This window comes from Pelophylax lessonae (assembly GCF_965119305.1).
Source record: "Pelophylax lessonae genome assembly, chromosome: 7".
Lineage (NCBI taxonomy): Eukaryota > Metazoa > Chordata > Amphibia > Anura > Ranidae > Pelophylax > Pelophylax lessonae.
Genome location: NC_138774.1, coordinates 85,032,038 through 85,048,596, shown reverse-complemented (window position 1 = coordinate 85,048,596; position 16,559 = coordinate 85,032,038). Strand labels below are relative to the sequence as shown.

At 48.0% G+C, this 16,559-nt stretch overlaps 2 protein-coding genes across 2 annotated transcripts in view; both read left to right on the top strand.

The window, feature by feature from the left end:
• Positions 1 to 13,224, top strand: part of LOC309559344 (adenosine deaminase domain-containing protein 1-like) — a 109,197-nt gene extending 95,973 nt beyond the window's left edge. The window contains exon 10 of the mRNA XM_082262578.1: positions 12,933 to 13,224. Within this exon, the coding sequence (XP_082118704.1) occupies positions 12,933 to 13,100 (168 nt within the window). The 3' untranslated portion in view covers positions 13,101 to 13,224. The remainder of the gene's footprint in view (positions 1 to 12,932) is intronic.
• LOC309559345 (cytochrome c oxidase subunit 7A2, mitochondrial-like) overlaps positions 1 to 16,559 on the top strand; it is a 361,900-nt gene that overhangs the window by 267,285 nt on the left and 78,056 nt on the right. The gene's annotated exons all lie outside the window — the stretch shown is intronic.

The following is a 16,559-nucleotide window of genomic DNA, read 5'->3' as shown; positions in this document are numbered from 1 at the left end:
GGTGAACTCGGTGATTCGTTCCATAGAAGAGGGAATCTCCCTCCTCACTTCGTGGAGCATCCTCCCTGCATCCCGCCCACCACCTGATCGCTTCCACCATGACCGTCATCAGCCTCCGAGACCTGAAGAGCGCTCCAGACCTCAACTTCCATCCTCGGAAACCCCCTGAATGCTTACATCAACACAGATATTTGTCAAGATAACCCTGGTTCTTTGTTGAACTTTCACCGTCCTACTATCTCTTCCCCACCTTTTTGAGCATTTGCTCCATCACCCCCCTTAACATGTCACAGCTCCGGCTGCTCGAAGCCCTTTTTCTTTGGGGCCTTCTCCTTTTTACATCCCTTGTTGGAACCCACTACCCCTCCCCCTCCCAGTTTGTCTTGGGTACTGCAATCAACTTATATCCTACGCACTGGAACATACTGAAACACACACTCGGCAGTTTCTACTACCCTGGTTTCGTGCCAACACCCTCTTCCATGACTTTCCTTCTACCCCGTACAACCGATTCTACCGACCGGGCCGAACATAGCTACAACTCTCCAATTTCCTATAAGACGTGTGCAACTACTCTCATATCTCCCTATCCATGGAACACAGATGGGACTTAAGCTTCTGACTCTAAATGCCAACGGACTTAATCATCCGGCGAAAAGAAGGACTATGTGGAAGGAAGCCGTTAAACAACAAGTTGACGTCTTGACCATTCAGGAAACGCACTTCAAAAAGGACGCTACACCGTACTGCTGCCACCCTGCTTTTCCTCATATTTTTCTCTCCTCTGCTACCGTTAAAAAGCGGGGCATTCTTTTAGCTGTTAGAGAATCCGTGGACTTTGAGTTGCATGAATTGCATATCGACGAGGATGGTAGATATATAATTCTGATTTGCTCAATTGACAAAATGTTGATGACTGTGGTATCCCTCTACGCTCCCACTGCCCGCCCGCTGAGATTTTTGCGATCTCTTTTCAAGAAGGTCTCTAAGGTGAGCAGGGGGAACTTGTTAATTTGTGGGGACTTTAATGTTGTCCCTGATCCTGTCCTGGACTCATCTGTGGGGGGCAGGGGGCGCGCCCTTTCTCTGCGCTGACTCCTGCACTCCTCGGATCTCTACGACAGCTGGCGATGTTTTCATGCTACTGAACGTGATTTTACCTTCTTCTCTCATAGACATAGAACGTATTCCAGAATCGACCTATATCTATTGGACAAGTGGCTTCTTCAGAGGGTGACTTCTGTTGACATCCAGGATATCACCTGGTCGGACCATGCCGCTGTGGTGACTGTTCTGGATCTTGGCCGCTCCATCCCCCCTATCCGTATCTGGAGGTGCAACAATAGGTTGGTCCAGGATCCAGAATTGTCCAAACATGTACAAACTCACCTGGAACAGTTCTTTTCGGAGAATGACACCGGGGATGTCTCTGATGTAACCCTCTGGAGTACCCATAAGGCGTTTATGAGAGGTATCTTAATACAACTGGGGGCCAGGGAAAAAAAGAAACACCAACAGGCCTTGTCTTCTCTTCTCTCTGAGATTCATAAACTAGAAACACTGAACAAAGCAGACACCACTACATGTAGGACAGACCAACTGACGCGATTGAGGGCAAACTTACGGTTGCTGCTCATTCGTGACCACGACAACATGTTACGCTCCCTTAAACTCAATCACTACCACCTCCAGAACAAGGCGGGTAAATTTCTAGCGTCTAAACTGAAGACACACGCTTTGAAAGCTAAAATGCCATTTATTGTACACCCATTCTCCAAGACCAAATTGCACAACCCACAAGATATAGCCAACGCGTTTGCCGACTACTACAGTGCACTTTATAACTTGAAAGATGACAGTAGCACTTTCCAGCCCACAGAAACAGACATTTCCAACTTTCTAGCAACCATCCGCCTCCCCTCCCTCACAACTTCACAACTAGACACTCTGAATACCCCATTCACAGTTGAAGAAATTCACAAAACCATCAAATCCCTCCCGAGAGATAAAGCCCCCGGCCCCGACGGCTTTTCCAACGCATACTACAAGTCCATGGCCCCTGTCCTCTCTCCATACCTTTTGAAACTTTTTCAGGCCTTTGCATCATCCTCATCCCCTCCTAAGGAATTCTCAACAGCACACATAGTTACCCTTCCCAAACCGGGGAAGCCCTCGGACACTCCTGCAAATTTTCGCCCCATATCTTTATTAAACGTGGACGTTAAAATATATGCGAAACTACTAGCGAACAGAATGTCGTCCCTGATGCCATCATTGGTCAAGTCTGACCAGTTGGGCTTTATGAAAGGCCGGCAAGCCTGTGATGCCACCAGGAGGATATTGAACCTGATCCACCACGCTAACTCCTCAAAAACGCCTTCTCTGCTTCTCTCTATAGACGCAGAGAAGGCGTTTGATAGGGTCCATTGGTCTTACATGACACTCGCATTGCGCAAATTTGGCCTCAGTGGCATGATTCTAAATGCAATCCTAGCCCTATATTCCTCGCCCTCGGCCCAAGTCTACACCTCGGGAATGCTATCTCGTTCCTTTTCCATTAGCAATGGGACTAGACAAGGGTGCCCCTTATCCCCCACGATATTCAACCTCATGATCGAACCATTGGCAGAAGCTGTCCGTTCCAATCCTCATATAGTTGGTTTCAAACTCCGCGGCTCTTCCCACGTCATTAGCTTATTTGCGGATGACGTCATCCTATCCCTTACCAACCCTATTGTTTCGCTCCCCTTTGCCCATAAAACATTGGAATCCTTCAGCAAAATATCCTACTACAAAGTTAATTTCCATAAATCCCTTGTCCTAGACTTAGGTTCCCACATATCCACCAGATCCCACTTGGAAAAAACACTTCCCTACAGCTGGACCTCCGAAGCCATCCCGTACTTGGGTTTGCGGCTGACCCCATCCTTAAAAGATGTGGTTTCTGCAAACCTGAAACCCCTGACTCAGGAAGTGATGGGCATCCTCTCCCAAAAAACTTATAAGGAATTATCTTGGGTGGGCAGGATAGCTGCCTTGAAGATGATGGTTCTCCCAAAAATTTTATATATTTTCAGAACGCTGACAATTCCTATTGCCAAATCCTACATATCAACTCTCCAATCACTCTTTAATCGCTATGTATGGCAAGACAAGAAACCTAGATGTCCCTGGTCGTTAATAACTAAACACAAACGGGCGGGCGGACTAGGCATGGTAGACCTCTATGACTATTATGTGGCGACCCACATGACACACATCAACTGCTGGTTCGCACCGGCTACCGATGTCCAATGGGTGCTTGCTGAAACAGCCCTGGCCAACGTTCCTTCCCTTCCCCTACTGTTATCGGCAGACTGCTGGAAACCTCTCCTACTGCACCAAATGCCACTAACCACACAAGCATCCCTCCTGGCTTGGAGACATACTCTACTACATACAGATTCCCAACATGTACTCACCACGATACGCATTCCGTTGGAAACCCTAACTGTCCTCATCCCGTACTTGACCCTTCACAAATGGTTGGGCAATGGCTTACTATGGCTAGATGAAATAATGGTTGGTCCGACCCTGAAATCCCTCGCTGACTTAAATCTCCCTTCCTCTGAAGCCTATACTCACCTTCGTATCGCCAACTTCATTAAAAAACACCCAGTGCCGACTATCCACATTCAGTCTGACCTATGGCAACACCTCATGAAAGGACCCCTAGCGTCTAAAGGAACATCACTTTTCTACCAATCAACTCAGCAAAAACTGATACTCTCAAAGTCATCCTCTATGTTAAAATGGGAATCGGAGCTCCACAAAACTTTTGACATACCTCAGTGGCAGCAGGCGATCCTTTACACGCACTCAATATCCCACTGTGCAAATCACTGGGAACTTTCTTACAAGGTATTCTCTAGATGGTACTTAACCCCCTATAAACTCAACTCCTTCTACCCATCACACTCACCACTATGCTGGAGAGACTGTGGTCAAGTGGGCAATCTTGTCCACGTGCTGTGGGCCTGTAAGAGTCTCTCGAGTTTTTGGCGACAAGTGTTCAGTCTTGTTTCCTCAACGACAGGCATCCTCACTCCACCAGACCCAGCCTTGGCCCTCCTCAATCTCACTATAGACAAATTCCCACTTCAATATAGGACCATTGCGGCCCACATTTTTCTGGCCGCAAGGGTCCTAATAACCAGGAGATGGAAGAAGACAGACGTACCGACCCTTTCAGACGTTGTACATTATGTTGACTCCACGTATGAACATGAACGCCTCATAGCCCTCAGGTCAGGCAAATTAGCTTCATTTCAAGTTTATTGGAAGTCATGGTCGCATAGGAATAGTCACTGAATACTATGCATTATTTGTTTTTTTTTGCACTTGTATGATCCTAAATGTGCATATGTGTTCGTGTTGCGTACCCCCCCTTCCCCTTCTTTTATCCCTGTTCTCCTATTATTGTAACTGTTATTTTCTCATGCAAAACTCAATAAAAATTCAATTTGAAAAAAAAAAAAAAAAAGAGTTTCGATCGTACCCTCCAGAAAGGTTCTATCCTTCCAACTTGCACCTTTCCCCGGACCACTTACAGGGTCTTTTTTGGGCAGTACAAGACCTGTTACATAAAGGGGTGATTGTCCCGGTTCCGATTTCGGAACGTTTTTAGGGTTTTTACTCAAACCTGTTTATATTATAGTTCCCAGTAAGGAAGGCAAAGTGCGTCCAATCCTGGACCTTAAGGCGCTAAACTGCTTTGTGCTGGTGCAGAAGTTCAGAATGGAGTCCATTCGCACGGTGGTGACATCCCTGCATCGGGGGATTTCCTGTCTTCTATTGACAACAAGGATGATTACCTTTATATTCCAATATGTGCCAGTCACTAGCGCTTCCTCCACTTTGCTGTGGGAGAGGAGCATTATCAGTTTGTGGCGTTACCCTTTGGTCTCGCTTCTGCTCCTCGGGTCTTCAAAAAAGTGTTAGCCCTTGTGTTAGCTTTGCTATGCCAATGGGGGGGAATCGTGGTACTGGGCTACTTGGACAATCTCCTTCTGCAAGCGGAGTCTCCTTCTGCTCTGGTGAAAAACCTGGAGATCACAATACGAACTTTGCGAGAGTTCGGCAGGATTCGGAAAATTTCACAAGTCTGCTCTGATTCTGTTCACAAAGCTGGACTATCTGGGCCTGACTCTGGACTCAGCCTTAGCCAGAGTGCTCCTTCCTCTGGACAAACTCCAGAATTTGCAGGCTGCAACACATGGTAATCCCTCCGGACTTGCATGCAGGTGCTGGGCTTGATGGGCTTGCACAGTTGCATACGAGGTCCCTGCAAAGGAAGATTCTGACCAAATGGGACAAGACTCCGCAGTCTCTGGACAATCAGATCCGGCTGAGTCGGGGAACGAAGGAGTCCCTGATATGGTGGCTTTGTTCTCCGGCATTTCAACTGGGAAAATCCTTCCTCCCCTTGTATTGGACAGTGGTCACCACGGATGCCAGCCTGTCTAGCTGGGGAGATGTCCTGAGCAAGCATTCAGCTCAGGGGATCTGGACGCTGGAAGAGTCCAGAATGCTAATCAATGTCTTGGAATGTCTAATACTGCACTTGTATTATTTTTATCAGTTCGATCTTTTGTTTACATTCAAAGATTTTGTCAGCTGTTTTTTTTCCTATTTAACCAGTTAAAGCCTAGCGCAGTATATTTTTATATTTACTGCTTGTAACTAAACTGAGTGCCTATAACAGAGAGAGGGAGTATACCCCCTGGGACTGCCCATGGGCGTAGTCAGACTTTTTTTCTGCCTAGTGTCCTACTCCTGTAGGGGGCAGTATAACCCAACAGTTATGAAGATCTGAAGTTGTGTCCGTCAATGAACATCAGAGAAATGGATTTTACGGGAAGTCAAAAATCCAATTTTTTCAGTCAAGGCACCCTTTAAAATCATGGACAATTTCGAGGCACCTTCCAAAATTATGGACAGTCCTGAGGCGCCTCATTCTAAAATGTAAAAACTCTTCTAATAGTTTTATATAATGCTGCAACATCAATACACTTGGGACACCCAACATTAGAGTTGATGTATGCTTTCAAAGCAAATACACTTTTGCAAACTGTGTTTCTCTTACGTCCTCCGACAGTCGCCGCCTCTTCATATTCGTCACATATGGGGTATTAGACTTTGCTCCGAAGGAGTAGCTAGGCAACAGAATATGTTAACATTAAAGCTTTTAACATATCCCACCCTCAAGGGGTGGTCCCCTCAGTCAATACCCTCCTACTTCCTGCAACCATATCTCAGTTTTAATGTCTAGCTTGTCAGGAGTGGCTGGCTTTTCCTGTGCTGGGGCTTTCTGCCCCAGACTCTTTCTTCTTTTTGAAATTTTGTTTGAGTTTTCTCTCTACCTTTACTTAGCTGTTATTTTTGTCAGCGTTAGTTAGTTCTTCTGATGAAGAGGATCATGCGGGCTGGGTCTCGGGCTGATCCCCCTGGTCGCAGGTCGTGGGTCAGTGGCTTCCCAGCCTGCCATCGAGCGTTCAGCCAGGTAACGCTCCTGGCACAGTGAATGACCCATCCCTGTTCGGTGCAGGGATGATTGGTGAGGTGGCTACCTCACTGGACGCTGTGCGGTTTCTTAACCCCCATTTTGTGCGTCTTGAATTGCGACTCTCCCTGCCTCATGTGCAGCGGCTTGTTTGCCTGTGCGGGTCCCCCACGCCATTGAGAGGTAAGTGTATCTATGTGGGGACCTGTCTGTCTGGGGGGGGTGTCAGTCTGGGACTGTGTAACCTGCCTCTATTTACACTGCTTGTCTCCCTATCTCTCGGCTGCATGCTGTGGGCTGCAAGGGGGGGAGCTGTGTGACACTGTGTGTGTCAGCCTGGTCAGTGTGAGAAGCTGTGTGCTGTGGGGCATGTTTTTTTTGGCATGTTTGGGCATATACAGCGATCGCTGCGGCGATCTGACATGTATTCCTATACAGGGATGTCACGTGTGCATTACTGCACTGTGGAGCGGCGGTTTCGGCGCCAAACGGCGCCATTTTGCCTACACTCGCTCCGGCCGCATGTTTTACATGCATGGCGGCCATTTTCTTGTAGCCTCCATAGGCTTTCATAGAGCGCCCTGGCAGCATCACTTCCTCTTTCCAGGAACACCGATCGAGGCAGCAACAGCGGCGAGGGTCTTCTCAGGTTTTATCCTTCTGTTCTTGCTATCCATTGCCTGTGTTCAGTTTGCATATTCCCTGTGGGGGTCTCATTGTGCTTGTGTGGTGCGGTGGGCTGCGCTTGCCGCGCTTGCTTAAAGGGGCAGTTAACCCTTTATTGTCTGGCATTACAGGGGCAATGGATTCTCAGGAGGGCAAATTTCCTACCGCCTTGGTGGAAAGCCAGGGGACCGCTGTTTCCCCCCCAGGGGGGGATTTAGCCACTATTGTGGCTGGCCTTGCTGCTCAGGTGCAGATGCTGGTGGCTGCTCAATCTACTAAAAGACCCAGAATTGCTCTTTCCTCTGATTCTGAGGGTGAAGGTGATGGGGTTGTTATGGCGGGGGCCTCCTTATCGGGGTCCCGCTCCTCCCTAGATCTAGTGGGGTCCGAGGTGGAGGCTGAAGTTGAGGGGGTTGATAATTCTCCCCCTGGCTCGCCTGAAGAGCTTGCAATCATGGATGAATTGATTGCTTCCATAAAGCAAACACTGCGTTTGCAGGATGAAGTGTGTCCCCCCGCTGCCTTGGCGGCCTATGGGACGCAGAGAAAACGCAGGGCGCCGCAGGTTTTTCCCTGCAATGATGATTTTCAGCGCGCTGTTAAGGAACAATGGCGCAATCTGCGCAAACCTTTTGCTGTACCAAGTAGGTTCAAGCTGCGTTATCCTTTCTCGCCTTCCACTGATGAAAGGTGGTGTGTGCCACCCCCAGTGGATCACGCAATTGCGGTTTTAAACAAGGCCACTGCGATTCCTGCAGAGGATTCCCCTGTGTTCCGTGATGCCACGGATAGGAGATTGGAGTCTCTTGCCCGTCATACTTATTCTGTTACGGGTTCTATGCTTAAAGCTCTGTTTGCTTCTCTCATGGCGGCCCAGGCGATCGCAAGTTGGACGCAGATGCTTAGGCGCGTCCTAGCGGCCGACTCGGCCTCGCCGGCGACCCTGGATATGGTGGATCAAATCCACCAGGGTGTCATGTATCTGTGTGATGCGGACCTGGACCTGGTTCCATTGGCTGCACGTGTGCACAGCGTGGCGGTGTTGTCTCGCCGCCTGGTTTGGTTAAAATGTTGGTCGGTGGACCAATCTTCACGTAAGACCTTAGCCAATCTGCCTTATGATGGGTCTCGCCTTTTTGGGGAGTCCTTGGATGTGTTGATTAAAGAGGAAGTAAACCCTCCTCAGGAAGTTGTACCTATAGGTAAGCCTATGATAAGGCTTACCTATAGGTACTGTAAATATCTCCTAAACATGTAACGGCTGATCGTGCCGTTCCTTCAGAGCCCCGTGCCGTGACCGTCGGCTCCTGCGCGCGTGCGCAGGAGTGACGTCACCGCGGCTCCGGCCAATCCGATGGCCGGATGCCGCGATCCCGGAAGACGGGCGACTGAACATGTCGCTCGTCATACAGGTAAGAGAGCGGCACGGCGGGGGCTCGTTCTAAGGTAAGTATTTCATAATGAGCTAGTATGCGATGCATACTAGCTTATTATGTCTTTCTCTTGCAGGTTGTAAAAGAAAAAAAATTTTTTTTAACGAGTTTACAACCTCTTTAAGGATCACCGGGGGTAAGAGCACTCTCTTGCCCCATTTCCCCAAGGCTAAGGGGGCTTCTGGGAAGAAGCATGCTAATTTTCGGCCCCCTCAGGGGTCCTTTCGTGCCTTTCGGCCGCACTACAAGGGCAAGCCGTTCAAAGGTCAAGGCTCTCAGAAGAAGCCCTGGTCTGGGAAACAGAAGTCCGGCCAATCCGGATCTGCAGCCCATAACAGTTCGGCCTGAAGGGGCGCCCTCACCCAGTTTTGGGGTGGGGGGACGCTTGCTCGGTTTTCTTCAACCCTGGTTGGCCCGTGTGCGGGACAGATGGGTTCAGGAGATCGTTCAATCTGGTTACAAGATCGAGTTTCTCTCTCGGCCGGAGAGCAGATTTTTTTCCCTCAAATCTTCAACTGTCTCCAGAGCGTTTGCGGGACCTGCACCTGGCGGTGCGGGACCTGAGGGCTCAGGGAGTGGTGGTTCCGGTGCCTCATCGGGACAGATTTCGGGGGTTTTATTCCAATCTGTTCACCGTGCCCAGAAAGGAGGGCAAGGTTCGTCCAATTCTGGACTTGAAGGCTCTGAACTGCTCTGTGCGGGTTCGCAAGTTCCGCATGGAATCCCTGCGGTCGGTGGTGGCTGCCCTGGTTCCGGGGGAATTCATGGCCTCCATCGATTTGAAGGATGCGTATCTTCACATCCCCATTTTCGAGGGTAACCAGAGGTTCCTTCGATTTGCCATTGCGGAGGATCACTACCAGTTCGTGGCGTTGCCTTTTGGTCTCGCCTCGGCTCCGCGGGTCTTCACCAAGGTGCTTGCACCGGTTCTGGCATTGTTGAGGGCCCAGGGCATTTCTGTCCTGGGGTATCTGGACGACATTCTGGTTTGGTCTGCGACCAGCCAGGGTCTGGAGAAGGACCTGTCTGTCACGATGCAAACTCTGCAGGAGTTTGGTTGGACGATAAATTTTCCAAAGTTGACACTGAGTCCGTCGGTTCGTCTTCCCTACCTGGGAATGATTCTGGACTCGGTGCAGGCGAAGGTCTTCCTGCCGGAAGACAAACTCAGAACTCTTCAGGAGGCAGTCAGGTCCCTCAGGGACGTTCCGCACTCGTCTCTGCGGACGTGCATGAGATGTCTGGGTTTGATGGTCTCGGCCTTCGAGGCGATTCCCTTCGCCCAGTTTCACACGCGGGGTCTCCAGGCGGAGATCCTGTCCAGGTGGGACGGGCGACCTCAATCTCTGGATCTTCAAATCTCGTTGAGTCATCGCACCAGAAGAAACCTTCTGTGGTGGCTCCAGTCCCCGATGGTGTCCGGGGGCAAGTCGTTTCGTCCTGTCTCGTGGACGGTGATCACTACGGATGCCAGCCTGTCGGGCTGGGGTGGTGTTCTGGGCGTTCTATTCGCCCAGGGAACTTGGTCGGAGGGGGAGTCTTCCCTTCCGATCAACATTCTGGAATTGCGTGCGATAAGTCTCTGTCTTCATCGCTGGACGGAGCGGCTGCAGGGCTGCCCGGTTCGGGTGCAGACGGACAATGCCACGGCGGTGGCCTACATCAACCACCAAGGGGGCACCAGGAGTGCCCGAGCGGCTCGAGAAGTGGCCGACATTCTGTCTTGGGCCGAGACTCATGTCCCGGCGATAACGGCGGTTCACATTCCGGGGGTGCAGAACTGGCAGGCGGACTATCTGAGTCGCCAGACCCTGGATCAGGGGGAATGGTCTCTCCACCCGGCTGTCTTCCAGATGTTGTGCGCGAAGTGGGGTCTTCCAGATGTGGACCTGTTCGCGTCTCGTCTCAACAACAAGGTGAAAAGGTTCGTGGCAAGGACGCGCGACCCTCGGGCAGACGCGTCGGACGCGTTAGTGGCCCCGTGGCATCAGTACAGGCTGATGTACGCGTTTCCGCCGATTCAGTTGCTGTCCAGGTTCCTTCGCAGGTTACACTCGGAACGCAGCACGGTGATTCTTGTGGCACCGGACTGGCCTCGCCGGTCCTGGTACGCAGACCTCGTGAATCTGGCGGTCGACGCCCCGTGGCGTCTGCCTCTTCGAGACGATCTACTGTCTCAAGGACCGATATACCATCCTGCTTTACAGTCGCTGGCTTTGACGGCCTGGCTGTTGAGACCGAGGTCCTGAAGGAGAGGGGTCTCTCTCCAGAGGTCGTTCATACTTTGATCAACGCGAGGAAGTCTTCCTCGGGGAAGGTTTATTACCGTACTTGGAAGGCCTATTTTGCCTGGTGTGAGTCCAGGGGGTTTTCACCCCGCACGTACTCGGTTTCCCGTGTGCTGTCTTTCCTTCAAACGGATGTTGATCAGCGTTTGGCGCTGGCTACGATAAAGGGTCAGGTGTCTGCACTGGCCGTTCTGTTTCAACGTCCCGTGGCTTCCAACTCCTTGGTTGGCACTTTTGTTCAGGGTGTGCGGCATCTGGTTCCTCCTAGGAGGGATCCTTTGCCCCCTTGGGACTTGAATCTCGTTCTGTCTGTGTTGCAACGTGCTCCTTTTGAACAGATCAGGGAGATCTCGTTGTCTATGTTGTCCAAAAAGGTCGCCTTTTTGGTGGCGATCACTTCGGCTCGCAGAGTGTCGGAGCTGGCAGCTTTGTCCTGCAAGTCTCCGTGCCTGGTTGTTCATTTGGATAAGGTGGTCCTGCGACCTAATCCTTCTTTTCTTCCGAAACGAGTTTCGGAATTCCATCTTGATGAGGATATTGTCTTACCTTCGCTGTGCGCGAAGCCTAAACATCCAAAGGAGGTGAGATTGCATTCTCTGGATGTTGTTCGGGCGATAAGGGTTTACCTTAAATCGACTGAGTCTTTTCGTAAGACGGACTCCTTGTTTGTTCTTCCAGAGGGTCCTCGGAAGGGCATGGCGGCTTCGGCCTCTACCATCGCCAAATGGATCAGGCAGACCATTGAACAGGCCTATGCTTTGCAGGGGAAGGTTCCCCCTGTGCCTGTGAAGGCGCACTCTACTAGATCTTTGAGTACGTCTTGGGCCTGTCGTCATGGGGCTTCTGTAGCCCAGGTGTGTAAGGCGGCGACCTGGTCGACCGTACACACGTTCACAAGATTCTACAAAGTAGATGTTCAGGCATCGGCGGATGCTTCCTTTGGCCGCAAGGTTCTTAGTGCGGCAATTCCCTAGGGTCCCTTGTTGGGGACCTCTGGCTGTTGGGATAAGTTTTATATCCCCTGGTTTTTTGTCTTTTCCTGGGTTGTTGCTCCTGTTGAGCACTTGTTTTTTTCTGTTGCCCAGCTGGTTTCCTTCCTTTGGTAAGGTTCCTTTCTTTGATGCGGAGACTGCGTTGCCTTTTCGGCGCGGATGCGTTTCCCACCCCTCATGTTTGCACTGCTTTGGGACGTCCCCATATGTGACGAATATGAAGAGGCGGCGACTGTCGGAGGACGTAAGAGAAAACGGAATTTTTGTAAAATCTTACCTGTAAAATTCCTTTCTCTGAGTCCTCCGACAGTCGCCGCCCCCGCCCCTCTTTTGGGGTTTGGTTGTATACTCTACTGCTATTCCACTAAAACTGAGATATGGTTGCAGGAAGTAGGAGGGTATTGACTGAGGGGACCACCCCTTGAGGGTGGGATATGTTAAAAGCTTTAATGTTAACATAATCTGTTGCCTAGCTACTCCTTCGGAGCAAAGTCTAATACCCCATATGTGACGAATATGAAGAGGCGGCGACTGTCGGAGGACTCAGAGAAAGGAATTTTACAGGTAAGATTTTACAAAAATTCCGTTTTCTTATCTCCCTCAGTTTTTCTCCATCACTTAGCTAATGAGACCCCCAAAGCTGATTAGAGAGGCACGGGGGGGGGTCAAACAAGGATGATATGAAGGCAACTGACAGTCTCCTTATCAACTGATGATGTCATTGGTTGTTAGGAGGTTGGCAGCTAGAAGGTTGTACAATGAAAACCCGTGGCTTTGTGTAACCAAAAGGCAGGTTTCGTCCACCAACTAGCTTGTATACAATTTTGGGGCAATCGTTGGGCATTTTGCCAGACACCCCTGAAGAAACTTCAAGGCACCCTGGTTGAAAAGGCTGGGGTAATACACCATTTATTGATAGATTTTAATGATGTGGATTTAGTGATACTTTAAGATAGTTTTTTTTTTTTCTGGAGATGGGCTTCTATTGTATATCTTTTTTCCTGGGTCAAAGGCTTCATCAGACCAGTACCAGCGTGTCAAGAGCCTGCTGTACTCTCATATGAACACACATGGTTATGGAATGTGGCCCAGCAAGCTGTGTGTGGACAGGTTCAAAGCCACCAACTGTCAAGGCCCAGATGGAGAGCCCTGTGTTCAGTTCCAGTGTGACCTTTGTTAGACATCTTTAAATGTTTCCATTCCATGTTTTGGTTATAATTATGGTTTCCTTTAAAGTTGTGCGCCAAATCACAAAGAATAGTAGTTTGGCAACAGCTGCTTTGTAAGTAAAGGATGTGTCAACTTTTGCAATGTTTTTTTGCTTTACAAATAAAGACAGAAAAGTTCTGTTTCCCGCAAACTGTGTTTGGACAGATTCAGAGCCACCACATGGCTAGGCCCAGATGGAGAGTTCTGCGTTTAATTCCAGTATGACCTTCCTAAACTTCTATAAATATTTTCATCTCATAATTTTGGCTATGGTTATGGCTTCTTTTTATAGCTGTGTGCCAAATCGCAAAGAACAGCTGCTCTGTAAGTAAAGAATGTGTCACCTTTTGCAATGTTTTTTTACTTTGCAAATAAAGACAGAAAAGTTTTGTTTCCAACTTTGTCTTTCGTCACTGCTAGACTTTAATGTTGGTTAATATGAAGCTCCCTTACCCTTAACCCTTTCGCTGCCAGAGCCGTTTTTGCACACATGTTTAAAAATCATTTTAGGACTGAGGATTATGGAAAAGCTCCAAAACATTATATATTTTCTGAAAGCAAACACCCTAGGGAATACTAGCTCAATAGTTTATGAAGTGCTGAATTTCAGTATAAAAGGCAACTTTAATTTTAGGGCACATAAGTGAAATATATTTCAAAATTATTGGTAAAACATAACAGATAACATTGCGTTGAGTAAATAGATGCCCAACATGTCAAGCAATTAAACGGGGACAAGCTTTGATACCCTATGTTTTCTATAGACAATGCTTTAAAAGCACCTACAGGTCATCACTTTAGAGTTTAGCATGTATAATAGGCTTAGGATTGTTGCTCTTGCTCTAGCATGCATGGGGATTTTTCAGAGATGTGAATGCCTAAAGCAGGAGGATGCTGGGAAAGCTGGCAGCTGATTTTCATCATTTAAAGCGTTATATGCCAATCATCTTTGATGTGAGGCATTGATTTTTGGTGAGTTCTTTCAGTCCACACTGTGGGAGTATCACGAGAGCTGCATGAAGGTTTATATTTAACATTGAATATACAGTATCTTCCAAAATGATTAACACCCCTTTTATTATATCTTTTAATGTGACAACAATAAAGAAATGACACTTTGTTATACAAGCTGTACACTCTGTACTTTACATTATAGCAGTGTAAATTTGCTGTCCCCTCATAAGAACTCAACACACAGCCATTAGGGTCTAAACCACTGGCAACAAAAGTGAGCACACCCCTAAGTTAAAATGTCCAAATTGGGCCCAAAGTGTCAATATTTTGTGTGGCCACCATTATTTTCCAGCATTGCCTTAACCCTCTTGGGCATGGAATTCACCAGAGCTTCACAGGTTTCCACTCCTCCATGACGACATCACGGAGCTGGTGGATGTTAGAGACCTTGCGCTCCTTCACCTTCCGTTAGAGGATGTCCCACAGATGCTCAATAGAGTTTAGCTCTGGAGACATGCTTGGCCAGTCCATCACCTTTACCCCCAGCTTCTTTAGCAAGGCAGTGGTCGTCTTGGAGGTGTGTTTTGGGTCGTTATGATGTCGGAATTCTGCCCTGCGTCCCATTCGCCGAAGGAGGGGATCATGCTCTGCTTCAGTATGTCACGGTACATTTTGGCATTCATGGTTCCCTCAATGAACCGTAGCTCCCTAGTGCCGGCAGCACTCATGCAACCACAGACCATGGCACTCCCACCACCATGCTTGACTGTAGGCAAGACACTTTTCTTTGTACTCCTCACCTGGTTACCGCCACACACGCTTGACACCATCTGAACCAAAAAAGTTTATCTTGGTCTCATCAGACCACAGGACATGGTTCCAGTAATCCATGTCTTTAGTCTGCTTGTATTCAGCAAACTGTTTGCGGGTTTTTTTTGTGCATCATCTTTAGAAGAGGCTTCCTTCTGGGAAGGAAGCCTCCTACAGTGCTCAGACCATATGCCGCACACTGCATCAAATTGGTCTGCATGGCTGACAGGCTGAACTCCCACCTCTTCAACCTCTGCAGCAATGCTGGCAGCATTCATACGTCTAATTCCCAAAGACAATCTCTGGATATGACGCTGAGCACCTGCATCAACTTCTTTGGTCGACCATGGCGAGGCCTGTTCTAAGTGGAACCCGTCCTAATAAACCGCTGTATAGTCTTGGCCACCGTGCCGCAGCTCAGTTACAAGGTCTTTGCAATCTTCTTAAGGCCTAAGCCATCTTTATGTAAAGCAACAATTATTTTATTCAGATCCTCAGGGAGTGTTTTGCCATGAGGTGACATGTTGAACTTTCAGTGGCCAGTATGAGAGAGTGAGAGCAATAACACCAAATTTAACACACCTGCTCCCCATTCACACCTGAGACCTTGTAACACTAACGAGCCACATGACACCGGGGAGGGAAAATGGCTAATTGGGCCCAATTTGGACATTTTCACTTAGGGGTGTTATCACTTTTGTTGCCAGCAGTTTAGATATTAATGGCTGTGTGTTGAGTTATTTTGAGGGGACAGCAAATTTACACTGTTACACAAGCTGTACACTCACTACTTTACATTGTAGCAAAGTGTCATTTCTTGAGTGTAGTCTATTGTTTTCCGTGTGTCTTTAAAAGTTACATTAATTTTTCCGTGAGTTTTTGCACTCTATTTTTAGGCACTGTGCCAAATTTGTAGAGGCTGATCTGCTGACAGCCTAAAGATTTGCTGCTGTTCAGGGGCTTTGGGCTTCAGCAAAATCCCAGCTTCCAGCAAGAAGAAACAGTGAGAATGCTGAAGGCAAGTTACAGCACACACTAATTTTGGTAACATAATTAATATGTGGAATGTATGTTCCTTGCTAAAAAAAACATTATTTTTCATCAAGTTCCACTTTTAAAGACTGATAAGCTGCACTATATTACATTTTTTTTTCCATCAAAAAAGTTTTTATTGAAATATATCAAGGAAAACAATATCAGGCAGTAACAAAATAAACATTAAGTGGTATCCTAGAAGTAACAAAGTATATAAGAAGCGTTTCTCAAAATACATCAAAATTACTTTGTGGAATAGCATTTCCGACACGTTCTTAAATCATAAGTCAAGAAGTTAACTATCACCATTAGATTTACCTTATATCACTTATAAAGATGACGCTCCCTGTTTCTCGGTCGTTTTCGACATCATTGGCTTAGATACGTGACTATATTACATTTTTGTTCTTGGGATTGCTATAGCACAGTGTATTGTGAACTGCCGTGATTTTTATTTGAAAAAAAGGTGTTAACAGTATTTTTTGATTCTGTCCCAGTGCTGCAGATCTCCTCCAGTCTCTTTAATCCACTTCCTGTCTAAGGGCCCTTTCACACAGTCGATTAAATCAGGTTCAGCAGTTTTCAGGTGGATCTAATTGAAAGGTCCATGCATTTCTATGGATTGGTAGCT